Source organism: Vulpes lagopus, chromosome 7 (assembly GCF_018345385.1).
Source record: "Vulpes lagopus strain Blue_001 chromosome 7, ASM1834538v1, whole genome shotgun sequence".
NCBI lineage: Eukaryota > Metazoa > Chordata > Mammalia > Carnivora > Canidae > Vulpes > Vulpes lagopus.
In genome coordinates this window covers 110951710-110977486 of record NC_054830.1, presented here as the reverse complement: position 1 = coordinate 110977486, position 25777 = coordinate 110951710, and the positions used below count along the sequence as shown (strand labels likewise).

The following is a 25777-nucleotide window of genomic DNA, read 5'->3' as shown; positions in this document are numbered from 1 at the left end:
CCTTCAATATTCACAAGATCAAATGCAGAACCCGCCAGCTATGAGTGGCTTAAAACCTGGCTCAGGGTCCTACCACAAGAAATTCAAAACAAAGTACCAGGCTTTTGACTAGCCCATACCTCGTGCCCTATGGCCCCGGGTGCTAGGACTAAACCATCTTGGAGGGCCATTACTACTCAAGAGCTGAGGTGCACCCAAGGTCTGGGGGTGTCTGTGGGAAGGACTGTGGCTGGGCTCTGCTGACTGACCCACACTCCAGCCGTGTTAGGACAGCTGGACAGCACTGAATGGGACTCAGAGGCGCTTTGGCTCTTTGGGTCTCATTGTCAACTTGCTAATTGTTCCCAGTTCATAGGAACAATTCCCTGCCCTCCCTCCAAAGACAAATGGGAGGGTCCTGCAGGGGCTGCTCTCCATACCTGAGAGGTGATGCTTTGCCCTCCCCTTCTGGGCTCTGGGAAGCATATCGAGGCCTGCAGGAGGTCCCTGGCTCCAGGGAGCTCCAGGTACTGCCTCTCTTTAAGGGAGCCCCTAACAGGAGCAGGAGCAGCTCAGTGGCGTTGGCCTCCCTGCTACTCTGCCAATGTTTCAGTGGTCCCAGAAATGCCAGTGCCACTAGGCAGTGGGACACCCAGGTACCTCCCTGTCCGTGGGGTGAGCACAGCTTCTATGACTCCGAGGGCTGGGATGACAGTAGGGACCTCGGAGGCTGCATCAGCCCAAGGGGAAAGCAGGACAGAGCTAGGGGTGCATGTCTCAGCCTGGCCTTGGAGGCCCACCTCTGCTGTCCAATTTCAGTCCTGCATCACGCAGGTCAAGGACATGGGAAGCACTTAATTAACATCCAGTATCCACGCCTCAACCTAATGCCTCCGTGAACTCTTCTCTCACCTCAAGGTAGAGCCCTTTCCTTCTCTATTTGCATCTATCTCATCCCCATTTATCAAGCCCGGCTTAAGCCCCCCTCTTCCAGAAAGTCGGCTAAGACTCTCTACCAGAGGAAAACCCTTCTAAGACTGTGTTTTAGACTCCAGGACTTGAGCAAGACATGACAGGGTGTTGGGGCAGATGTCCTACAGTTGGGGATACCGATCTCCTGTCATTCCCCACTCCTGGGCCACCCAAAAGCCTGTCCTGGCACAACATAGTCTATTGTTCCAACTCCGGAGCCTCCCGAAGCCCAGCACCAGCCCTTGGCTGCTGAGGCAATGTGACTGCTCTGTGTCGCAGTAAGGGGTGGAGGACTTATTCCACCCGGCCCAGCCAGGCACGGGCCTGTTTCTAGACTCTTTGGCTGTCAGTTCACTTGATGCAAAACAGAAACGGAACCATGGTTTCAGAAACAAAAAGAATTTCATCTCAATTGCATTTGTATTCAAGTGGGCAAAATAGGTTTCAGTGCTTTCCTGAGTGTGCCAGGAGTGGGGCCTGCATACCTGGGGGTGCTGATGGCACGTCGCCCTGAGAGTGGCCAGGATGAAAAACGAGGCTGCAGAGCAAACCCTCGCCGTCGGTCTGTTGGCAGTGGCACAGGCACGGCGCTGGGAGGGAAACATTGTCTGGGCCGCTGTGCCCCTTGCAAAGGCAGCTCAGTGATTAATTATCACACCCTGGGCCCGGGATTGTGAGGAGGAGGGCGAATGAATACGATAGAATTTTATCTCTGCATGCGCCGGGTGGGAAGCAGGTGAACCTCTCTGCTGCTCTAAATGAACTCAATGTTTAGAGCTGCATCAATCACAGGGCACACGGAACACCCACACCTGCCACTTAACCCCTCCCGCACCAGCATCAGGTCACCGAGCTGGAGGGCAGAGCTCCTGGGAACGCATCAGGAAGCCAATCGGCTTCCTCCAGGTGGAAATAGAAAAAAGCCTTGATCCCGAGAATCTCCCATCATCCAATATGATGCTTCCTGGTGGGGCAGCAGCCCCCAGAGAGGACGGCGCTCAAGGAGTTGTCTTTTTGGCAGAGTCTGCACATGGATATCTGAAACCCCTGAATTTTAGCTGCAAAGACCATGGCTGGGCTTCGGTCACATTGGCTCACTGGGGCAAACCAGTGGCCTGTAGCTTCTGAAAGTCCTCCCCAGAGCACTCAGAACCAAGCCCATCCTCTGCTCAGTGACCATCAGAACACCCAGAGATGGGCAGGCCGTGAGAGGTGCCCATGATACCTGCCTTTCTTTCACCTTCTTGTTTGCATCTGGCAAATGCACCCACGGTGACTTCTTTTCCTTCACTATAGCTCTATGGGACCCCACTGAAATGCTAAGATCCTGGGCTGGTGGGGGGCCACATACAGCAGCCCCCCGGCAGCAGCCAGGCCCAGCAAATCCTCAATGGTGGCCTTCCCACTCCAGGGCCATGGGCCCCTGCCCTGCAATCCCTCCAGCAGGCCTTCAGTCCCCTCCTTGCCCCCAAGCCTTCTCCCGCTGACTGAAGCTGACCACCCTTCCCGTGGCACTTAGCAATCAGGTTTCAGAGGAAGTGGGTTTAAGGGAGGGAAGGTGGGCTCTGCAAGGGTGGGGTCGAGGGGTGGAGAGTTTGGGCTCACTTGGTGTGTGGTGGCCATGAGGGCACCAGGGCGATTGCAACACTGTCTGGAGGCCTGCCTGGGGTGAGACCCTGCGGAGAGCCGTGTGAACGAGGAGGGCAGCGCAGCTAAACATCTCAGGCGGGCCCTGTGCCTCTTCTTGTCAAGTGTGGCTGCTGCACAGCCACACTCATTTGTCTAATTGCTTTTATGCCACAGTGTCAGCACTCCATGGTTGGGACAGACACCGTATGTGCTTCATGGCCTAACAGACCTGCTGCCTGGCCCCCTGAAGAGCTGGAAGACGCTGGAGGAGGAGAGGTGCTCAGCAGGGAGAGGAGGAAGAGGAGGCTCAAGAAGTGAATGTGTCCGAGAGAGGTCAAATCTGCAGAAGACTGAAGCCCATCCATTGGCTATGGCAGCTGTAGGTCATGGCGACCTTTGCTGACCTCCGTTTGCTCGTTGGTACACACTTGAGGGGAGCAGAAAGGCTGCAGAGGGGGAGCCAGGAGGGAGGCTACAGTGTGGACGAGAAGGCCCCTTTAAGGTGCTTGGCTGCCTTAAAGCACCAGGAGGAGAGAGGGCCCGCAGGTAGGAGGGTGCATGGGGAAACCAGCCAGTCCTTCCACCTCAGACCCAACCTTTGAAAACTTCTCTGCGCAGATCTGAGTCCACTTGCCTACCTGGGCTATAGCTGCCCAGCCAGCTGCACGCAGCCTTGCCAGGCCTTTTGAGTCTCCTCCGCCCAGGCCTATGGAGAAGGGAGGAGAGACACAGCCCCGGGGCCGAACGTCATAGGTTGTGTTGTCCTGGCTCTTGCCTGGGTCAGCTTGCCACTTCTTTTTTAAAATTTTATTTATTCACAAGAGACAGAGAGAGAGAGAGAGAGAGAGAGAGAGAGAGAGAGAGGCAGAGACACAGGCAGAGGGAGAAGCAGGCTCCATGCAGGGAGCCCGACGTGGTACTCGATCCTGGGTCTCTAGGATTAGGCCCTGGGCTGAAGGCGGCACTAAACCACTGAGCTACCCGGGCTGCCCATCATCTTTTTATTTTTTAAGATTTTATTTTATTCATGAGAGAGGCAAAGACATAGGCAGAAGGAGAAGCAAGCTCCCCACAGGGAGCCTGATGTGGGACTCGATCCCGGGTCTCCAGGATCAGGCCCTGGGCCAAAGGCAGTGCTAAACTGCTGGGCCACCTGGGCTGCCCTGCTGCTTCTTTCCCCACTGCTCACCCCTTTCCCATACCAGGGCCCAGAAAACAGGTCTACTGAGTTGAGGCTCTGTCATGTGGGCTTTTCTGATCTGTGGCTCCCACCCCTTCCTTCCGGGGCTGCACTGGCCCCTGGGTTCTCTGTAGGACCTGAGAGCTCAGCCTTCCGGGCCTGACCTCAGCTCTCCCCGTGTCTAGGTGCCCCCTCTGAAGACTGCACCTGCCTGCACCACGGCGGACATGGGCTCAGGGGTCTCAGGCCCCAGGAGGGGTTGAGCAGCCCAATGGGGGCCTAGAACATACCATCACGATTCATCACCATGGTGCCCTAGCCAGGCCTGGGGCCCAGCCTGTGAATCCAAAAAGAAAAAAAAAAAAGAAAAAGAAAAAATCGAGTGTGAAGTTAAGTAGCAAACTCATCATTGAAACTCTCACGTTTGCTGAGATGAGATGATTCCCATTAACAAAACACCTTCATTTTCAGAGAATCCATGTTCGCAGCTTGCTCTGTAGAGCCTGCCCCCACAAGTTATGATTTATATTTTATTACAAGGTGAAAAGAGACAAAAAAAAATCCTCACAAGGGAAAAAAATAAAAAGCCCGCAGACTCTCTACAGCAACTCCCAGGGCATTTGATTTAAAGGGACATTGTCATCTTTAATGTTTTCATCCAGAGGAATTAGAGAGCGCCACCACGATAATTTAGAAGCTCCTGATTTAAGGGGCAGCCGCCGTGGTCTGGCTTCACTGTATTTGCCTTTTTATGGTTCCAGAGAGTATTTTCTGAGAGATAATAATGTTGGGTGATATTTCTCCTTTGTCATGTGGAGGCCCAAGAAGAAAATTAAAATAGGTCCTTTTGTCTCTCCTCTCGGCTGCCAGGCTGTGGATCGAGGAGGACTGTCACTGGCCACCTGCAGCCCCTTCATCTTCCCAAGGCCAGGGCCTGCCTTCTGGTGCGCCCAGGGCAGCGGCGGAGAAGCCGTGGCCATGAAGGCCCCCAGTGAAGCCCTTTTGTGGCTGCACCTCTGCCGCAGCCAGTGGTCACGGGAGCCTCTTAGCAGTGTCCCTTTGGGGTCCCTGTCCTGCCTCCTTGTAGATCTCTTTTGCCTCCAGAGTTCCCCCATCCGTGGTCTTCCTTGTGGGCACCTCCAGCTCAGTCCTTCTCCTGCTGGCTTTGATCACAGCCTTCCCTGTTTCCTAATTCTCCGGACTTGTGTGACGAGCCCAAACCCCGTGGCCTGGACGTGGGGGCCGATGGCAGGAACTGCGATGTGTTCATGGAATCTGGTTCCTTTCCCTGCTGCTGCCATGGCCACGTGACATCCTCTAGGCGGCCCCTCGGTCAGGGGTGGGCATGTGACCGAGTCCTTGCCCGTAGAGTAAGCCAGAAGGAATGCACACAGATCCTTGCTGGGCTCCCTACCCACCCCCCACCTCCGCCCCACCATGGCTCTCCCCCAATTCCCACATGATTTGTACTCTACTCTCTCTGTCCCTCTATACTGGCCAGGTCCAGGGCAGCCAGGAAAGGAATCGGACGCCCTATGAGATGATGGACCACAAAACTGAAGATGCCTGGGTCCCTGTGTCACCGTACGGCTGCAGACTGAACCCCAGTGTCACACGTTCCACGGAGTGGAGTAAATCTGTATGGTGTCACGGCTCTGAGATTTGGGGCTGGTTTGGGACTGCATCTTGCCCCCCTGATGAATACAGGTCTCTGCTGCTCTGTGCTAGCCTCCCTCCAGCATCACCTTCCGCTTCTCCCTCACTTGACTGTGACACAAGGGAGAAACTGGCCATCCTAGGTGGGGGGCTGTTGCCGGGGGTGTTGCCATCTGTGATGGGATGTCTTTCCCTCCTCCCATATCTGCCTGGGACAGCCCAGCCATTCTTCCCGGAAGACTTCTGGCATCTTTGTGATGAGAGCTGTTACACCCTTCTGTTTCCATGGCGTTCTTCTGGCAAACATCTTACAGCCTTTTGGCCTTGTCTTTGCCCATGTATTCCTTTCTCACTGGAGACTGAACCCCCTGGGGGCAGAGGCCACATCTTACTCAGATCCACCTTGCTGATGTTGCACATAATGGTATGGTGCACTTAACAGATTACAGTGTAGTGTGGACATAGCTTCTGTATATTCTGGGAAACCAAAAATTTCCTGTGATTGGCTTCATTGTGATAATCGCTTTCCTGCAGTAGTCTAGAACCAAGCCCCCAGTGTCTCCGAGGTATGTCTGCTGTCCAGTGAGCTCTTCTTTGTCCTCACCGAAACTGACCTCTCAGCTGCATTTGGCACAACCCACCACTTCCTGACTCACTCTTCTCTTGGCTTCCAGGACATCACACCTGTCTGGTTTCCCTCCCACCTCTCTGGCATCTTCTTCATACTCTTTTTCTGGTTCCCCTCGTCTCACCTCTCCCCACTGGAGACTCTTCAGGCCTCATCTTGGATATTTTTCTCTGCCTACCCTCACCCACTCAGTGACCTCATCCAACCTCATGGCCTTGACCACCACCAACAGGTTGAGGACTTCCACCTTTTCATCTCCAGCCTGAACCTCTCACCTGAGCTCAGTCTTGTGTGGCCAGTTCCCTATTCAATGCTGCCATTTGGCTGTCTGGTGGGCACCCCAACCTCTGTGTGCTCCCACATTAACAGCTGCTCTTCCCCACCTAACCCTACTTCACCCCCAGTTAATGGCAATCCCAGGCTTCCAGTCCTCATGCCAAAACCCCCTCTTTTCTCGTAACACATCCAGCCTGTCAGCAAATCTTTTTGGCACAGTCCTTCCATATGCACCTATAAACTGACCACTTTTCACCACTGTCCTGCCCATTGCCTGCGTGCTAACCATGTACGTCTTCTCTGGACTGTTGCAACAGCCTCCTTAACTTGGCTGCTTGCTTCTACCCTTGCCCTGTAAGTCTTTCCTCAGAATAGCAGCCAGAGTGATTCTTTTAAAATATTAAGTCAGATCACGTCATTCCTTAACTTGAAACCATCCCCCAAAGACTTTCTGTTTCACCCAATGTAAAAGACAACTCCTTATGCTGCTTCTAGGGTCCCCCGGGATCTCTGAGCTCACCACCTCCTTCCTGAGCCACCTTAGCCGCCATGCCTTTTTTAAAGATTTTATTTTTTCTTTTCTTTTTTAAAGATTTTATTTATTTATTTATTCATGAGACACACAGAGGCAGAGACACAGGCAGAGGGAGAGGCAGGCTCCCTGTGGGGACCCCAATGCGGGCTCCATCCCAGGACCCTGGGATCACAACCTGAGCCAAAGGCAGATGCTCAACCACTGAGCCACCCAGGCGTCCCCACCATGCCTGTTCTTACCTGAGGGCCCAGGATGTGTCTTCCCGAGGTGACCTCATGGCTAGTGCACCTGCCTCCCACTACATCTGATGCAGCAGGCCCCTCTGAGGGGCCCTCCCTGAACTCCTGTATGCCCCTCACTTGTCCCTCATCTTCCTCTAGCTGTTATTCTCAAAATACTTCTCATGTTCTGTGTTCCTGTTGTGGCTTACCTGCGTCTCTTCCCTGGAGTGAGAGTTTCAGAGAATGAGGATTTTTGACTATTTTGAAACTTGCTGAATCTACATGGCTTGGAACAGTGTCTGCCAGGGACTATTTGTTGTGTGAATGTGCTCTGCTTCCAGGGCTAAGCACTTTTCATCTGCAGACCCTCCTTGGGGGCTGGCGGTGGTGGGGGTATCATGCAAAGCTAGGCTGTACATTCTACAGTGGCACCCCTGAGGCCACATGGTGGTGGGGAATGAGCCTGCCTGTCTGGACCATGGCAGACTGCCCTCTGCCTGAATCTGTAATTGCCCCCTTTGATGGAAAAATATTTTGGAAAAGAAAAGGCTCTATACAGGAGACAAGAGTACAAGTTTTCATGCCAAATAGCATCACCAAAAAAACTGTTTTGCACGAATGTGTCCTGTTCCACATGCCAGATCTCAAAAGCACTTTGCAAAACGTATTAATTGATTTTTTTAACATCTCTGCCAGACAGAGGAGGAATCAGTCCCCTGAGCAAAGAGAGAAAACTCAGTTTTTGTGATTAAATCGGGCACAAAGATGGAGCAGGGGAGCCTCAGGGTTCCAGGAGTGGCGTTGGGTGCTCAGATCTGTCCTCAACTTAAAGCTTAGACTCAGTTGCATGTGACTTTGTCAGAGATGTGCTGGTTGTGGGGAGGGGCTGTGGCCAGAGTGCCTGGTTTTGAATCCCCAGCCTACTGGCTCCCCATTGGGTGATTTAATCCTTTTGTGCCTCAGCTTTCCCAGGTCTAAAAGGGGGATGAATAGTATTCTTTTCATTAGGAACACTGTAACTAGATACTGATAATTGGGTCAACACTCAATAAACGTTATTAGGAATAGCAGTGTCACAGCAGAGCCACTGACCACAGCCTCTTGCTGCCTGCCCGGTATGTGTGACTCCTGTGTGCCTGACTGGCTGCAGCTCCTTTGTCCACTCAGATCCACAGAAGCTCTGGGACTGGACACATGGAGCCTCAGAAAATATTTGCCAAATTACTCCCGATTGCACTGGGACTAGGGCTCCTGGAGCCCCACAGCAGTCCTTCACAGACTCTAGAAGCAAGAGTGCTTCTCATGGGCTGGTCTTTGTGGGCTAGGAGGCTGGGGAGTGGGGGTGCGGTGGGGGGGCCCAGCAGTGTCCCCCTTTTCTGGATACACTCCCCCTCTGTAACCACTAAGACCAACATTTGCCTCATTTGAGGTGCCACCAGGTCCTGCTGGAATATGTACTGGGGTCAAGTGTCAAGAGTGACATGAGTGGCCATATAGCTTAGCTGGAGCTCTGAAGTCCAATTCTCAGGTCCAGATCCTGGCCTGTAGGTCTGCAGCTTAGAGATGCAGGCAAGTTACTCAGGTGCTTGGTGCCTTTGAGCCTTTTTTGCAGAAAGGGACTAATGATCGTTCGTCCCTCATAGACGGTTGTAAGGATTAATGAACTCACTTAGAGCAGTACTACGGCACACGGTGAGCACTTAGTTAGCATTGGCTATTAATGCTGTTATTACCCAAGATTAATTATATGGCTTTGGAAGCAAGCTCTACCACACATCATGGGCCCTGTAAGGCTCTGCTTCTGAGCCCTGGTGCCTCTGCAGCACGTGGTGGGTATCCTGCCCACACGTCATGGGAGGGCCTCCCTGTTGTGAGGCCTGAGCTGTTTCCTCAGTAAGCAGCTTAGAGACAAGGTAACAGGGCCAGGCCTGCCATGGTCACCGCTGTCCTCCCAGGGCCCGGCCCAGAAGATGCCTGGAGTGGGCACCGGGCAGGAATGAATACGTGAGAGCAAACATTTATCTGTTGCTTCAATCTGAGGTATTTCCTTAAACTTATACTTCCTGAGAGCTTCCTAACCTGTTGCTTTTGTGACTTCAAACACCATGGTTGCCACATCTGAAAGCTTCCTCCAGTAAACTAAGATCTGGTGCTGACACATCTGATAGCTGCTGGGGTGTCTTGGCTTGCTTTGGAATGTTGCTGGCCTCTATAGAGACTGCAGGGGCAGCTGCCTCCTGGCCACCCACCCTGGGCATGTCCATGCCTCTGAGCATCCCTGTCTGAGTGTTAGGGGCAGGGCCTGGCGTCCAGGAGGCCATCCCTATATATTTGGTGGGCCTGACGCCTGGCTGAGGCCCTGTGGCTATGCTATTGTAAAGACCACACTGTCCTCCTGTGATGAAGGCCACCTCCTGCCCCCTGGGTGACCTGGTAGACGGTCCATTTACAGACATTACAGCGTCTCTGTTCTTCAAAGGGCTGGGCTTGGTGCAGCCAGTTTAATCCAACACAGGCCTTTCCAAGTTGAGCCACCCAGCCTCTGGGCTTGTGAATATTTCATGTGCCCAGCTGCCTAGCCACGGCTGCCCACAGAGGGGCTGGGGCCCGCCTTCTGGAGGCCAGGGATCATGGGCTGGATCTGGGTCTGTGCCCTCACCCCAAAGCCAAGATCAATGCCCTCTCCTTACTTCAAAGGGAAATGGGCACATGCGTGCGGAGGCTTAGGCAGGGCTCACATTGTTAGATGACCGCCCCCCCCATCCCATATCCATTTAACCCTGGGTCCCTTCACCTCTCCAAAACCACCACTGCCCACAGCCATTCATCAGCAGCACATCCAGCTGCTGTGAGTTCTGCTTCCCCTTCTCAAGGGCTGCTTTTGAACTCCAACCAGGAGGTGCCTGGCAGATGGGGAGGCAGGGAGGCTGGGAGGCTACTGGGAGTCTGGGCATGAGTAATTCAAAGTGGACAGGCAGCCTGTGAATGATGGAGAGCTGACTCTGGGGGCCTGGGAGTCCTGCTCAGCCCACACCTTCATTGTGAACTCAGAACATGCAGGAAGCACACTGACATGGCCTTCCAACGAGGTGCCGCTGATCACCACCTCTCCATCCAGCAGAAGCTGCTGCCACCCTGAAGGCCACAGCTCCAGCACCTGGACAGTCTCCCCTTGTGGTTCCCTCCTGGGCCCTCCTGGCTGGGAACATGGTGTATGCACATCCTTGACTGGCAGCCAGGGGAGGAAGGGGCTCTTCCTCCCCCTGGTGGGGCTGGGAGGTTAAGGCCCCAGGAAACGTGAACAGAACTCTGAACCGTGTAGGGCAGTCTCAGAACGTCTATAGGGCAGACCTGTGCAGTTAGGTTAGGGCATACTGGGTGCCTCCAAGGCTCCTTTCAGGTGGGAACCCTGCGGCTCTCTTTCCCAGCCGCTACTTCCCTTACAGCCAACCTCCTTGCTGTGGAACATTCCTATTTCTTTCATCGGAGCTCCATCAGGAAGTGCTGGCACCAATGCTCACCGTCCTGTGGGACACTGATTCTGTACACACACCACACCCGCAAGTCCTCCAGGGTCCCTGGACAGCCACAGGCACTGTCACAACACTGCAGGAGGCTTGATCCAGCCCACATCTCGCATGCACCACATTCCCTCCAGGCGGGGTCGTGGCCCAGGAGACATGACGACCACTGTCTGCAGAGTCTAAGTGACACTGGTCCACTGGGTTAGCAACTCCAGGTGTTAGGGGTCAGCTTGGGAACTTGGTCTTGTTTGACCTCTGGTTCATTTGGGTCCAGCTCTCAACTCACTGCCATTTGTCATGTCTGAGCTGGCTGCAGGTGGCCTCCACAGGCTGTTCCATCCCCCACCGTGCCCTGTGCCCTGTGCGCTGAGTGACAGCGACCCCCCCCCCCCCCAGTGGCCCGATATGGCTGGTGCATGGAGGGTGCCTCCTGCCAGGGCTCCCTGGCTGTCAGCTGTTAGTGGTGGCACGTCAGCGAGGTTCCCCGATTGAGGGGTGCTCTGAGCACTCATGAAGGCGCCCCGTGACTCCTGCTTCCTACCTGTCCTCTCCCTGACTTTGAGCCTGCTGTCAGGTGCCGGCACACCTCTCGGCGCTGCTGCACGGAGGTGGACTTCGGAAGTTGGGACCAATGCAGGGGCTAGATGGGGCTGAATAGAGGAGTCTCTGCAAGTGCATTTATTTGTGACAGCTGGCAAGGGATGGGTGTTTGATGGGGTTTGTGTTGAAGAGGAAAGAAAACATCTCTCCATGGGGGACTTGATCACTCGGGAAGCTGGTGGATGCCCGTTCTATGTGATGGGGGGCTCCTTGGGGTTTCTGTCTCTCGGTAGAGCTGGAGCTTGCTGGTCCTGACGCACTGTCTTTATGGTTGTCTGAAAGGGATGTAGGGAACTGTCTGAGACACCTGCAGCACATGAACTCGGACGTGGGGAACCAGACAGAGAATGCAGGTGCTGGGCTGGGCCCTTGGCAGCTGCACAAGGGGAAGGCCATCAGACAGGGTTCAGCCTCACTGATTCCACACCAGGCCCTACCCTCGGTCACAGACCACAGCAGACTCTCTGGAACCGGGTCTCTCTAGGGGAAGAAATGGAGGGTCCTGGTTAGAGCAGGACATGTAGCCAGGGCCCTAGAGTCAACAGGACTCAGTTTCCCTGGGCCTCAGTTTCCTTACCTGCAGGACTTGGGGGGTGAGGAAGGAGACCTGGCAGGTGCCTGGTACAGCATCTGGCATGTGGCCAGCACTCAGGTCAGGAGTGGCTCTGCCTGCAGGGCTTGAGAGCTTTGGGAAGACAGGGGAGCCCAGAGTGGCTACTCGAAAGAGCCACCCACCAGCCTATACATCCCCCTCTGCCACCTGTGGAGAGGACAGAGTCCTCTGGGCCCAATTTCCACTCCCACCTGGATGTGATTTGCAATCCCGACAAGTGTACAAACAGTTGCTATGCCTGAAGCACCTGTCTGAAGATGGCCCGTGCCATCTGGAGGGGAATGGTTCTCCAAGGGCTCAGCTTACCGGCTGCCTGGGGTGGCTCCCACACCAGGCTCCTTCCCACGTTCCCTGGGCAGGTCACGAACACGCATGCAGCGGGACAAGGAATGGGATGGTGCTGGGGGTGCTGGCATCCAGGCCGAGGCCCGACATGGGAAACCACTGCCAAGGAGCCCCATGTTTTAGAGAGTGACGGTGGGCCACTGTGTAGGGGCGACCCCTGCTGGAGGTCCTCAGCTCAGCCTCCCCCTCAGCCCCCGGGTTCGTTGGAAAGTCTTTCACAGAGAGAACAAAACTGATTTTCCTTCACGTGCCTCTGCTGAGTCCAGCCCTTGTTCAACAAACTAGTTTGGCCTGTTTGCTTGTCCCACTATCAACCTGGCGCCCTCGGGTCTGAGGACGGCAGGAGCTGTCCCAGGCAGAGGCCAACGTCTGAGGCCCCCAGCGATCTACCAAATCCTGGGGAGCTGACATGGAACTCAGGGCTTTGAGCAGATGGTTGTCAGGAGGCTTGCCTCCTACCCAGAATCGGAACCTATGCTCCTCGTCAGTGGGCAGCACCTCCCGCCTTCCCAAATCACTGCAGCGAGTGCTTAAATCTCAGTCCTCCTGTTGGCCTTGGGCCTCCTTAACAGAGTCCAGCCTGGGAGCACTGGGGGGCAGGCTTGTCAGATGCCAGTGTCATAAGGGGATCTAAGGGCGGCTTTTAACTCTCGGGGGGGGGGGGGGGGGGAAGCTAGCTCTTGGGCAGAAACAAGTTCCACCAGGAGAGCGTGAGTGGAATGGAGCACGGGGTGGGGGTGTCCAGGCCGAGGGGGTGACTGCAGATTATGTGGCGCCTTTCTGCCAACCTAGCGATCCAGCAAACCCAATACCTCTGTGGAGCTAACCGAGGGTGGGTAATAAGACGACCTCCACCACTGAAGGGAATCCACGGCTTGCTGTTCTTCATTCTCAACTGTTACAACCGCTCTACCTTTTCTCTTTGTTACCAGTAAAAAACATCCATCACGGCCCTTAATAAGCACCTACTATACACCAGGCTGAACATCTACCTTACGGAAAGCTCCAAGCTTCTCCCTCTCTGCCCCCCTCCCGCCCACTGGAACAAAATGCCCCAGGCAACAACAACCTTGCCCCTCAGAGGCAGCCTCCTTTGTGTCTCCTTCCCTCTTTTCTGCCTCCTGGGTTTGTGGCTGCCCTGACCCGTCTGCTGCAATCTTCACGGAGCCACTCTTGGTGCTCTGACCTCTGCCCATATTTCAACTGTCTACCATCTTCCCTGCCCTCAGCCTGGGGGGAGAGCCTGACGGGGGCTGGGCCCTGGGCCAGGGCAAGGCGCCCTCAGTCTTTGGGGCTGGAGGGTTGCCGAGGCACAGTCACGAAAAGGCAAGGACCAGTGAGCCACCTCGGAACACTCAGGGCCCCCCAGTGCTAGTGAGGTAACACCTGCCACCCAGGCCACCCCCACACTCAGACTCCAGTGGGACTGACAGGCCCGGAAGGCAGCGGGCCTGTCAAGTTCAGCCTTGCCCTCTGGGCTCTTGCCTGGAGCCGGGGGAAGTGGCCTCGGCCTCAAGGGGTCCTTTTGAGATCTGGGCTCTGGGCTGCTCTGCCATTCACATCCCAAGGTTCCTCAGCACTCAGTGCCAGGGAGCAAGCTTGGAAATCCGTGATGTGACCTTCAGTGCTTAATTGCACGTTGAAGTCCTTTGAAGTCCTCACAAAAGCTTTGCAGAAACATTGAGATTTATGAGGACAATATGGTGCTATCCTGGTAAGAAGCTGACATTTAAATTGTTCTCATTTTATATCTTTGTAATGAAATTCTTTGTTTCCTCTGCAGCCATTTCTGAGTATTTGCTAACATTCAGAGAGCTCTCCATACCATGCAACATCTCAAGTTTCTCTGGAGCGCTTGATGTCAGGCTGGGCTGTGTGACAGGAGATCAGAGCCTGACCTGCAGACCTGCTGGGAATTCTTACCAGGGGAAAACCCAGGAACAAGGTATACAGCTATCGTGCCCCTGCCTCTCCCTCCAAGCAGAGGGTTTAAAAAAAAAAAATCACCAAAGCATCATATTTTAATGAGTTTTCTTTGCAATTTGTGTATAATAGATTTTCAATAACAACCTGTAATTAGTTCATTTTCTACTATTCAATTGCTCTGCACTGAGGCCATTGACAGCTTCCAGCTGGGATCTTTAAAAATGGAAAGTGCTTGAAGACTCAGCTCTAGACAATGCTGGAAACTGCAGGCTGATAATGCAGCTGTAAGGAGCAAACCAGTGAGGATGGAGATGGGCAAGAGGCAGGAACTGGCGCCAGTACACAGCAGTGCTGGCTCAGAACTGACCCTTCTAGAGTGTGATGAGGGGCGGGATGGCCCCACCCCAGAGCCCTGGTGTATGCACGGGGATCCCTGTTCGGCAGCCCACCTCCCCAGTGATGCTCACCGAACATCACCCCCACTCCAGGGGCCGCCAATGGCTTTTCTGGCACAGCTGGGGCAGAGAGGTGTGAGCACGCCCTCAACTGCGTTTGTGCCCTCAGCAGAGGAGAGCAGCCTGGAAGGACAGAGCTCGGGCACTGGGGAGGCGCCACACACAGCAGCCTTGCTTGCTTTCCTGTCCATCATCAGTGGAGACTGGAAGCCTCTAGTGGTGAGAGCAGCTCCTGAGGCTAAGTGCAGCCCTCCAGCTGGACACCCAGGGCCCAGCCCGGGGACTTGCCTGGGCCTGTACATCTGCAGACCCCTGGAAGGCTGGTTGAGGGCTGGGAGAGGCCGGTGCGGATCCAAGCGAGGTGGGCTTGCTCCTGCCCCAGCCTCTCCCTCCCAGTGCCACCCCGGCAGCCATCGGCCCCGACAGCCTCCTCTGGCACCCCCGGCCCAGTGCCCCTTCAGGGCTACACGCGTTACCCACCTGTCCGGCCACCTCTCTCTTCATCCTCTGCCTGGTTATCTCCAACGTGGCAGTCGGGCCTCAGCTCCCATGTCCCTTCCTAACCTCTCACTGGAAAGCAGGTCCTCCCAGCAAGCCCTGCACCCAGTTATTCTCTGCCCCAGCTCCCACTTTGTTTCCGTGGTTGTCTGTCTGCCATCGTGGTTGTCTGTCTGTAAGCTCCTGGTGGGCAGGGCCTGCCAGCTGGGCTCACAACTCTGGCCCCTGCCAGAGAGCTGCTCTGGGCCTCTTTCCTGATCTTCTCCCTTCCTACCACTCTCAGCCTCTGGTTCTGAACCTGTCCTCATGCGTGGTCTTGCTTCCCTGGCCTGGTGCCTCTGAACTGTACTGGTCAGCTGGCCTGCTCTGCTCTGGCACTAACCCGATCAGGGAGTGGGGCTCTCTGTGCTCAGTGGTTTTGGTCAAGAGGCCTGCCCTCCTACCCTGCCAGGGCCCAGCTTTGGAGGGGGCCCTCAAGGAGCCAGGCTCTCCAGTTTTCCAGAGGGCATCCTGTGTCCTCCTCTGTGGGTGTCGCCTTTGCCATTGTGATGTGGCCTCAGGTGGGAGGAAGGGGGCCCTGGGGGCCCAGCAGCGATTGTGCTGGGTGGGTGTGTTTCAGGTTCTGGAAGCTCCACTCAGAGGAAGTACAATCCCATATTCAATGCTAAGGAATTTTCCTAAGGTGCACAGATTTGCACAGAGATGGCAAAGCCAGCCTCCTGGTGGGATGGCAGGAGCCCGAGGGCCTGTGCCTGGTCCTTTCACAGCCAGGGGTGGGGCGGGGCTGGGGCTAGGCTGGGGGCCACTGCGGAGCTGAGCTGCGGCACAGAGCAGGAGCCCTTATCTCCACACACAGTTGTCAGAGGTAGAGGCAATTAAGCAGCGGGCAGGTGGCCTAACAGCCTAACAGAACACTTATCCTGAGGAGGGCTGAATGGCCAATTAGTGGCCCTGGGAGCAGGATGTGAGCTTTATGCGGCAAGGAGCTTTTATCTTCATTAAGGAAGCATTAGGCCAATGTGGGCATCGGGGCTTACCTCGAACCCCAGTCACTCACCCAGGTGATCAGGGTTGTCTGGGCTGCTAAGGAAGCCACCAGGGTACCCTTGCTGGTCTGCTACAACTTGGCTGGTGCTCCCCCACCAGGGGTCCTGCCTGTGGGACTCCAACAAGGTGCTTCCTCTGCTCCCCCTGGAGATGGGCAAAGACCCTCTGGGACCTCTGGGGGACAGTCACACTGTGTTTGGACCTCTCTGCTTGCCACATGTATTTCTCCTCATACTTCATCCCCTCACTGAATGCACATGTGCCAAGGGTCTCCTGGGTGCCAGACCCCACTCTAGGCATGAGCACACAGTAAGCAAACAGCCTTTGGGATCATGGAGCATCTGCACTAATTAGGGGCAGGATAACAATGACAGGGCACAGGGTGCTGGGCTGAGATCTGGGGGCTGTGGGAACACATGCAAAAATCTTCATGTCTGTCACTGACCTCCCCTGTTCATGATCACTTAGCACTTACCATATGCAAGGTATCACTCCAATTGTCTTACGTTATTATCTAATTTAATCCTGAGTATGCTTCTATTGTAGTTTTTATGCCACTTTACAGATGAGGAATTTGAAGTTCAGCTTTAGTGCTGGTAAAGAACTATCCAAGGTCACATAGCTAGTAAGTGGCAGAAGGAGGATCTGGACCAGGTTTGATACTTAACCATCAGGTCACAGCCTTGTTATCGTGTAGAGGTGAACCTGAGGATGTGACCACGCAGAAGAAGATGTGTGGGGCTCTGTGGAAGGAAGAGAAATCAAGGATGACTTCCTAGAGGGGGAGACCACTGAGCTGGGACTTGAAATTTAGGAAAACCCATTGTAGGGACAGCGAGATTCTCCTTACTAGAGAATGCTGATGAGTTGTCAAGTGTGTTTAAATGCATGAGAAGTCTCTGGAATTAGGCATTTGGGTTTGAGCATGGTCCTGCTACCTGCTGGCTGTGTGACTGTGGGTTAGCTACTTAAATGTTCTGAATTCCTATCTATTCATCTGTAAAATTGGGTCATAATACTTAGTGCTGATGCATGATTAATGTTAGGTGTTGTTTTACAGGACTCGATATCAAGAGTCCACTATCAACTAAAGTCCTAGTAATAAGCAGAATGATTCAGATGGTACCCTGACTTCAGCTTCAGGTGCACATAGCGAGCTCATATGGAATCCTCTTTGGAAGCCCTCTCTCTGCACCTGAGATGAAGAGAAAGCACCATCCCCTCTGCCCTTGGAGTGGCGGGGAGACTCCCAGTACTGCCTGTGTCCTAATTTTCAATTCCTCCTTTGGCTGCTCCAATTTAACTGTTTTATACCCCAAGTAAATGAGGGACCAAAGACAGTGAATCAGATTTTTGAACACGTGATTTGCAAGTCTTCTGTGAGGAAACCAGTTTCTCCCTTGGGGGTTAAGGGTGTCATGATAGCTGGGGCGTCTGGGTGGCTCATTTGGTAAAGTATCTGCCTTCAGCTCAGGTCATGGTCCCAGGGTCTTGGGATCGAGCCCCTTGTTGGGCTCCCTGCTCAGCAGGAGTCTGCTTCTTTCTCTGCCGTTGCCCCCTCCCCCCGCTCATGCTCTCTTATGCTCTCTCTCTCTCCCCCAAATAAATAAACAAAATCTTAAAAAAAAAAAAAAGGTGTCATGACAGCAATGGTCTGGGCCTCCACCAGCACTGGGACCGGAGCACAGGGATCAGTTGCTCTCCAAACTCAAGAATGGAAGGCATAAAGTTTTTGATAGACTCCATGCTCTATACATTTTGCTACTCACAAGAACTCAGGAACCAAACGGAAGAGGATAAAGCAGCATCCTCGCCATCTGAACTGAGTCTGAACTCATCTTATACAGATAAGGAGCCGGATAGGCTGGATGCTGTTTAGGTTTAGTGCTGTCTCAGCTCGGGGGTGAGGGGTGTGGGGCAAAGGCGGGGGAGGGGTGCTTGGGGGCCGCCTGAGATAGTGGGTCCGGCATGGTGTCTGGCCTGTGGCGGGCATTCCTCATTCCAGAGGATAAAGACATGGAAGGTTAGGTGCGCCTTCCTTCCATTTTGCAGCAGTGATGGCAGAAACACAGCTATAAATTTGCCAGGTGACCGTTCCATCTGTTTCACAGAGTTGCCCTGGATACAGACATATTGCCGTAATCAGATGAAATCACCGTTTCCTGCCTGTGTGCCTGGAGCCGAGGGAGGGTGTCCTGCTCCCACACAGGCGGCTCCCCACGGCTCTCTGGCCGCAGGTTCTCCTCCTGGACATGACGCATCCGTGGTCTCAGAACATGAACGCGTGAAGCCCTTCATCCCACACTGCTCGCTGCACAAACCCTTCCTTCCCGTCCAACACATCGCTCTCACAGGATTAATTAAAAGGACAAGTATCTTTCTAAAAAGCAGAAGAAACTTCTAATGAATTTAAAGTGAGAGAAAAATCCTCTTTCAGGAAACACGTTTTCCCCATGATCCCAACCCAAACATTCAGAAAAGTGCAAAAACATGCATTATTGAAAAGCTTTTTAAACGAGCAACTTTTAGATTAATTTATTGTGATGAATGGACAGGGCCGGTGCGCATCTTGCTGGCCAAGGACCCTGGAGCCTGGGCCTCTGCCTCCCAGCAAGGAGCAGTGGTTCTGCTGCCCCTGTGTGTGCAGGTGGAGAGGAGGGTGGAGGACATGTACTCAGAGGGCCCTGTGTCCTTAGTTCTGAGATCCGGAATGCCAAAAGCCACTTGGAGAGAAAGTTTAGGTGATAGATGGAAGCCCTCCTCCTATGTCACTCCTGTCACTATACAGAGATGCAGGTGATGGGGAGACTTAGCTCCATGTGACAGTTGGATAGAAGTGACTCCCATGGCTGAGGGACCTGTCCTCTGCACCCCTGCCTGGAGAGGGGTCATCTGTTCTGCAGAGACAGGAGGAGGATGCAGCCCCACCACAAACCAACTCAGCTGAGTACAACAGCCACCAACCCGGGGTTTCCGGCAATGCCCTCAGCCAGCTGCAGACAATGGCAAACACTGGTCCAGCCTGAGCTAAGCCAGCTGCATGAGAAGACATGATTTAGGAGACCCTCTTCCCCTAATACCAAAAACTTAATACAACCCACTTCTCAGGGAAAAGTCCTCCAAACCCATCCTTCCATAGAGTGGCCAAGTCTTACCAGGAGTCACCCCAAAGACCCTGTCCTGCTTGGTACCCAAGGACATCAGCAAAAAAAAAAAAAAAAAAAAAAAAACCAATTTCAAAGTCTCAGCCTTTGCCAGCCCATCAGCAGCTCTGGTGTTTTAAAATTAAATCCAAAATGTTCTGCCGAAATGTTTGAGATATTACTTTCTGAGTTTTAGTGAGGTTTCCTTAATGTCCATTGATTTCTGGGTAATAAGTTGTACCTATATGTCTCATTTCAATTACCTATTTAACATTCACTGAACCATAAATCCATTCCCAGAGCTATGGGAATTCAGCATAGAGTTCCTATGACTTTGAAAAACCATTGATGCCACATGCTCTGAGTGGCCACATGTCAGGCCTTTATGGCTGGGTTAACTCATTTTGTGGCTTCCTTAATGGCTGTGAGTTTACATTTTATTGCATATCTATTTTTTTGGGTTGGGTTGTGATGAATGGTTTGGCTGCCTGGTTCAAAACAAGTCCAAGGCGACGGCAGAATTCAATTTGCTTTAAAAAATGATGATTATAAAGCTTTTCAAATAATAATCCAGGAAGGAAGGAACAGATACCACCTCACTCTGCATGGCCAGAGGCGAAGCAATGACTTTCCTCCTCTCCCACGGGTAGCTCACGTTTATAATGATCTTCATTAGGGAGGCCAGAGAGTCCTCTTTCGTCATGGGCAACTAGGACACTCCATTTCCTCGAGGATAAAGCCAGCAGTTTGCTGTTTGGCCTGGATTGATCCCCAGGAACAGAACTCATGGAGCAGAGGCTTCTGTGGTGCCGGGTACCAGGATTGAGCTAAGCAGTACCATGTTCTGCTTAGCGATGTCATCATGAGACATCTAAATAGTGATGCCTGGTGCAGCCTGCAAGTCCTCGAAGTCCAGCCTTGGCCCCTAGCTCCTAAAATGTGCTGACCTTTCCTTTCCTAGCATCTTTTGCAAAGAGGCCTGAAGCCAGAAAGCATCGCTGGGAATATCTTAGAGCTGTCCTCAGGACACTGGTCGCTGCTTTCCTGACGTGGAGAGCTGCTTTCCCTGTCATCTGCCCTGACATCTCCTCTTTTCTTGTTCACGTTCTATGGGATTAGAGTCCTCAGGGGGTCTCCATTTGGGAAAGTGGAGAGAATACTGCAGGAGGCAGTGGTGAGGACAGAAGGGAGGGTCTTGTCCAGGGATGTGCAGATCAATGCCTAATGACTGGCTCTCCAGAGGAAAAAACATCCCTGCCCCTTGCAGCATTGGTGTGGTATACATTTCTGCAGTGGAAATATTCCTACCATGGCTGGTTTAAAGCTATCAGTTGTTTAACTATAAAATTCCTGAAAATCTAATAATTGGTTCTCGTGAGCTAGGTCTAGGGAACTGTTACTGCCACACATTCTAAAACTTTGAGATTTATTTCAAGGCATAAATTATCCACAATGCAAATACCTCCCACAGCAGGTGAAGCCTACCAGTCATTTACACCTTATTATGAAATACTATACGTCGATACAAGTGTCAGGAGCAGGCAGGGAGGAGGAAGATGGGGAGCCTAGCTAGTCACAGGATATCAAGCAGAGCCCTGTAACTGGGGTTAGACTTTGAGCCTTGGCAACAGGGACGCTGTGAACCAGAAAGGCACCTGCCACCACCATCCCATGTCAAGCTCATGGACACTTCCCACAGGGAAGAGTCACATTCCTTTCTCTCCTCCTGTCATATGAGGACCTCTGCCTCCTACCACAAGAGCCCTTCCTGCCAATGAGTCAGGAGGCCTCCTTCCCAGGCCTGGTGAATGTTTGCAATAATAGCACCAAAGGGATGTCAATGCGGGGCAGGAATACTTTTCTGAAAAGCAGAACTCCTGGTAGAGGTTGGGGTTGGGGGAGAGGATGCCGCGATCTGTGGTTCAGAATCCTCACCGCACCCTGTGGCTTTCACATTTACTCCCTACATTCCAGGGCCTGCTGTGGGGAGCAGTGAGCTTGCGGGTCCCGTCCAATGATGCCCCATGCAGGAACACCAATCACCTGCTTTAAGCCGAGGCCGAGTGTTATTTGACATAACAGGGCTTCCTCTCTTTGGGCCCAAGAGTGTCCCCCCTCTTGTCTCACGTTTGGGCCTGGCAGTGGCATCCCCTCTGCTCACTCCTGAACTATGTGAGCTCTCTGCTGAAGCTCCCTACTCCTGCCTGGCCAAGCCTCCAGAACCCTCCTGCAGGATTTGCCCCCAGTGTGGCCAGGCTGCAGTCCGGAGAAAACCCTAAGAGCCACTCCTTCCAGGCGCAGTCATAGACTCTCCCAGACACAGTTCACTATCCTGGGCTCCTCTAACCATACCAAGGAGAGCCTTTCTCCAAAAGGAACAGAGCAAGTGCTCCCTCTTCCCACCCATGCTCCTTTTGCCCTTTTCTTAAAGCTCAGGCTTGTTGCAAAACAAATGCAAACTGCTTTCATGTATAAAAGAAACAACTCAGGGGTGACTGCAGAGCCCTGCTGCCCAGAGGCTGATTGCACATGGACCCTGCCTTGGGGCTGACTTACGGAAGGCTGTGTAGAGCTCGTGGAGGGCCAGGGAGCCGTCATTGTTGTAGTCATCAAATCGGAGGAGGTCGCTGGGCGAGCACCCCAGGAAGTCCTCCTCCAGGTCCTGCTCCTTCAGCACGTGCTGTGGGTGAGGAAAGGGATAAAGTCAGAGCAGGGAGTGAGCGCAGGGCTGTGGGTCTGGCTGGGAGATGGCTCAGGTCAAGAGTGGCTGCAGTTGCCGCCTGAGAGGGGGGTGAGGGCTCCTGTGATAGCTCCACAGCCATGGGGAGCACCCCACACTCTGCTTTTTTCTTGCCTGTCTCTCTCTCATTCTAGAGATAAGGCTCATAGAGGGCAAGGAGTTTCCCAAGGTCACCCAGTGGTGGGGGTAGGTGGACAGACCCCCAGACAGTCTCAGGCCTGATACTTGGAGATCCTGGTCTACCCTTTTCTGCCACAGATGGGAAAACAGAGAAGAGAGGGGCTTGATCAGATCAACTCAGCAAAGAAAGAGCGGCTGAGTTCCCAGAGCATGGGAATCAAGGGCTCACGGCTCCCAGTTGTGTAGGGCGGCGAGGTCACTGGTGCATCAGTGATGCCTGGCTGCCTTCCCTTGAGCCTCCCCAAAACCATCCCTCCCAGATCTCAGGACAGCACCTCGGAGCCACAGCACCCTTCCCCCCAGAAAGGGGGCGGCTGCCATCCTATGACTTGGCCTGAGTCCCTGGCCTCTGGCTGCCCTTGGGATTCTGGCATGGTGCTGTGCATGTGTCCTTAGGAACTTTTCTCTGCATGTGGCCTCCCCAGCACCACGGGCCACAGGCCAAAAGGTGATCCAGTGTGGAAATTCCAGGCACCCTGTCTCAGCTGGAGCCAGAGGCCGGGGTGTCTGAAACTCAAGCTGTGCAAGGAAAGCACTCAGGATGAAATCTCAGAAGAAAGGAAATGATTTCATTTTATTTTGGGGGGGCGGGGCAGGGGAGGCCGGAGACATTTTCTCTTTATTTAACAGTCTCAGCTTGGCCTGCTATATTAAAGGCAATTTAATGTGATAACGTTAAAAAAAAATGACCCTTCACCCAGCAAGTAAGTGTTCAATAAAAAGGAGATGAACCATAGCGCCGGAAATCAATCTTCCAAAGATGGAAATTTCCCCTTGTCTATTTCTGCATTGGATATTGATTGACTTTTCAGAGGACCGACAAGTTTTTCCCTGACGCCTTTGATTCAGTGTCAAGGAAAGACCCACTTTAGCTGGGCTCCGCTTGGCAGTTTTATGAAATGGACTTTAAATACATTAAATTTCAAAGAGGAAATCATAGCTCAATTACCACGCTTGTTAACGGCTTCAGGTGCCCCGGGGCACTTCCCCGCCAGGTTAGAGCGACATGCCCAGGAAGGTTCTGTTTACTTGTCAGCCACCTGGGAGCCACGCAGGGTTGGGGGTGGCGGGAGCCCATAGGTGCTTCTATCTGAGACAAGCCAAAGCTGCCTGTTCCTGCATAGCCTCTAGCATGGGGAACTGCTAGATGGTTCTTCTTTCAGGTAACTGTAACCGATGGGACCTGGGCTTTTTCCCTGAGTGGCTGGGGTCCTCTGTGGGTGGCTGGGTCTGCTCCTTGGGGTCGTAGCCACAGCTAGGAGCCGAGAACCCCTGCAGCTGGTGGCACGATAGCTGAGAGGGCTGGGGTGGTGTGAGCCTGGGAGGCTGTGGGCAGCAGGCAGGCTCGGGATGGGACTGGCATGTGTTGCCCAGTGTGGATGAGCAGGGCAGGATCTGCAAGTGCCTTAGGATCTGCGGTTCCCAGCTCACACTGCTAAGCGGGCTCCGGGCTGGCTGTAGTAGAGGGCCTTGTGTGGCAAAGCCTCCAGGTGACTGCTCTGTACTCAGGTTTTGTGGGTACTTTCTGGCCTCACAGACCTTGAGAGGACAGGGTGGAGGCTTTTGGTGGGAGCCATGCTGCCCCAGGGAGACTCCTATGCTGTGAGGAGAACAGGTGCACACACATCAGCCCACCTGTGTCTGGCCTGAGCACTGTCAGGTGCTTGGCAGTGAACACAATGCAGGAGAGGTGTCTCATTTCTCAGAGCTTGGGTTTCCTCATCTAAAAGTATCTGTGAAGTGCAGATAATGGTAGTACTTCCTACGGCAGAGGATGGCTGTAAGGTTTGAAGGGGAAATAATAACAGAGATAATGATGGTGGCATTGACTCTGAGGCTATGCCACGTGCTGGGCACCATGTGGAACACCCCACATGCCTTGGCTCCTTAAGCCGGCCCACTGACCCTGTGAGGGTCACAGACAAGAAGTGGAGGCACAGTGAGGGGAGGTTGGCTCCCAGCACCCACTAGCTAGTAAATACCGGAGTGGGGGCTTGAGCTCAGGAAGCTTGGCCAGAAAGCCCTTGTGGCCTACCCAGCCTGTCTGTCATCAGCGTCCTACAGGCCCTCCCTGCAGCTGGCAGGGGCTGGTGCCCCAGGATTCCTCCTTCTTCACTTTCTGCTGTAGAAGATAACTGCTCCAGCACCCCACCCCCCACCCCCCAGGGCTGGAGTCAGGGACACGTGTGCCGTGCTTGGGGAGGAAGGCAAACCACGGGGTCCGGTCCAAGTCTGATCAAATGAAAGCACACAGCTTGGGAGTAGACACAGGGTTTCCTGCAAGCAGGCAGGCTGGGCGTTGGTTTGTTGATATCTAGACCCCAAAGAATGGCAAGATCTCTGGGGAGAAGACTTGGGGTTGCCCAGGTGATGGCCCCCGAGGTGCTCAGGGGAAGCCAGACCTATTGGCTTTCAACGTTCCTGCTAAGGAAAGTAGACGACTCAAGGAAGAGAAGATTAAATTCCTAACGAGAACATCAGAGACTTGCCCCTCTGAAGTGCGTCTCTTGCCAGCTAGCTGAGAGTGCTTCAAAGCTTGTTTGTAAATATTGGCTGAAGGTGGCTGGTGGGAAAAAGACGTTGACGTCCGTTTGTTTCTAAGATATTCCCAGAGGCTGTGAACACAAGCTCTGTGACTCCCTGGGGAAGGGCTGCTCTTGCCGGAGAGAGGCCCCCTTAGTGTCCCATTAACGAGACAGTTACAAATGATTCTGCTCACAGGGATCTCCCCGGTTCTCTCCATCTATAATGCCCAATGGAAAACCGGGCTCCTTCACGATTCAGTTTTCAGCGAATGCTGCACCCACCTGAGCCAGTTCAGAGCTGCTGAGTTGGCCGTCCCCATCTGCATCCAAGTCTGTAAACAGAGATTCCACCAGGAGGCGCTTCTGGGAGGCAGGGTCTTGTCTGCTGTCCCCATCTGGGAGTGGCCGCTGACGGGTCTGGAGGGCCAGAAGGACATTCTTCAGGCGGGCATAGTCAGCCACGGTGCATGGGTCATCTGGAAGAGACCATGAGGTTACTGCAGCAAGGCTCCTCCGTTGCTGTGGAGAGAATGTTACCCAACCCTCTCACAGAGAGTTCTTGGGCATTTACTGTGGGTCATGGGGGGAGCACGTGGGGTAGATGGGGCTGGTCTGTCCGTCTGCCTGCCAATCCATCCTCTCGATGTTTACTAAGCACTGAATACAGCTTCACAGGATACACATGCTGGAAGGAGCCACTTTGCTTATCCCACAAATATTTATTGAGCACCTACTACATGCCAGACATAAGAGCAGTTGCAGTGGGGAAGCTGGCCCAGGGGAATTCACAGTGGCAGCCCACAGCAGCTTTAGGAAAGCCGGCCCCAATTCCATTCTGTAATAGCTCATCTTTGCCTTAATCCCACCTTAAAGGCTGCTTTTGAATACTTGGCCTCATAGATTAGGGAATTTGAGTTAACAGGACTAATAAGCCCTGCTTGAGTTAATTAAGTACATTCCCAGAGCTGGATTACTTCAAAACAAACATGTGTACACAAGTCTATGACCAAGAAACAAAAAGAAGCTTTAAGAAATTAAAACCGAAGCACACAGCCTGTGACTCCTTGGTCTTTTATCTCAGGCGCGCTTGCCCAACAGCATCAGA

The 25777-nt window shown here is 53.5% G+C and overlaps 1 protein-coding gene across 6 annotated transcripts in view; it reads right to left on the bottom strand.

The window, feature by feature from the left end:
* FSTL4 (follistatin like 4) overlaps positions 1-25777 on the bottom strand; it is a 558936-nt gene that overhangs the window by 97689 nt on the left and 435470 nt on the right. For all 6 annotated transcript variants that reach the window (XM_041764231.1, XM_041764228.1, XM_041764229.1 and 3 more), the window contains 2 exons: positions 24955-25148; positions 21784-21907 (listed from right to left, as the gene is read on the bottom strand). In XM_041764231.1, coding sequence (XP_041620165.1) covers positions 21784-21907; positions 24955-25148 — 318 coding nt within the window. The remainder of the gene's footprint in view (positions 1-21783; positions 21908-24954; positions 25149-25777) is intronic.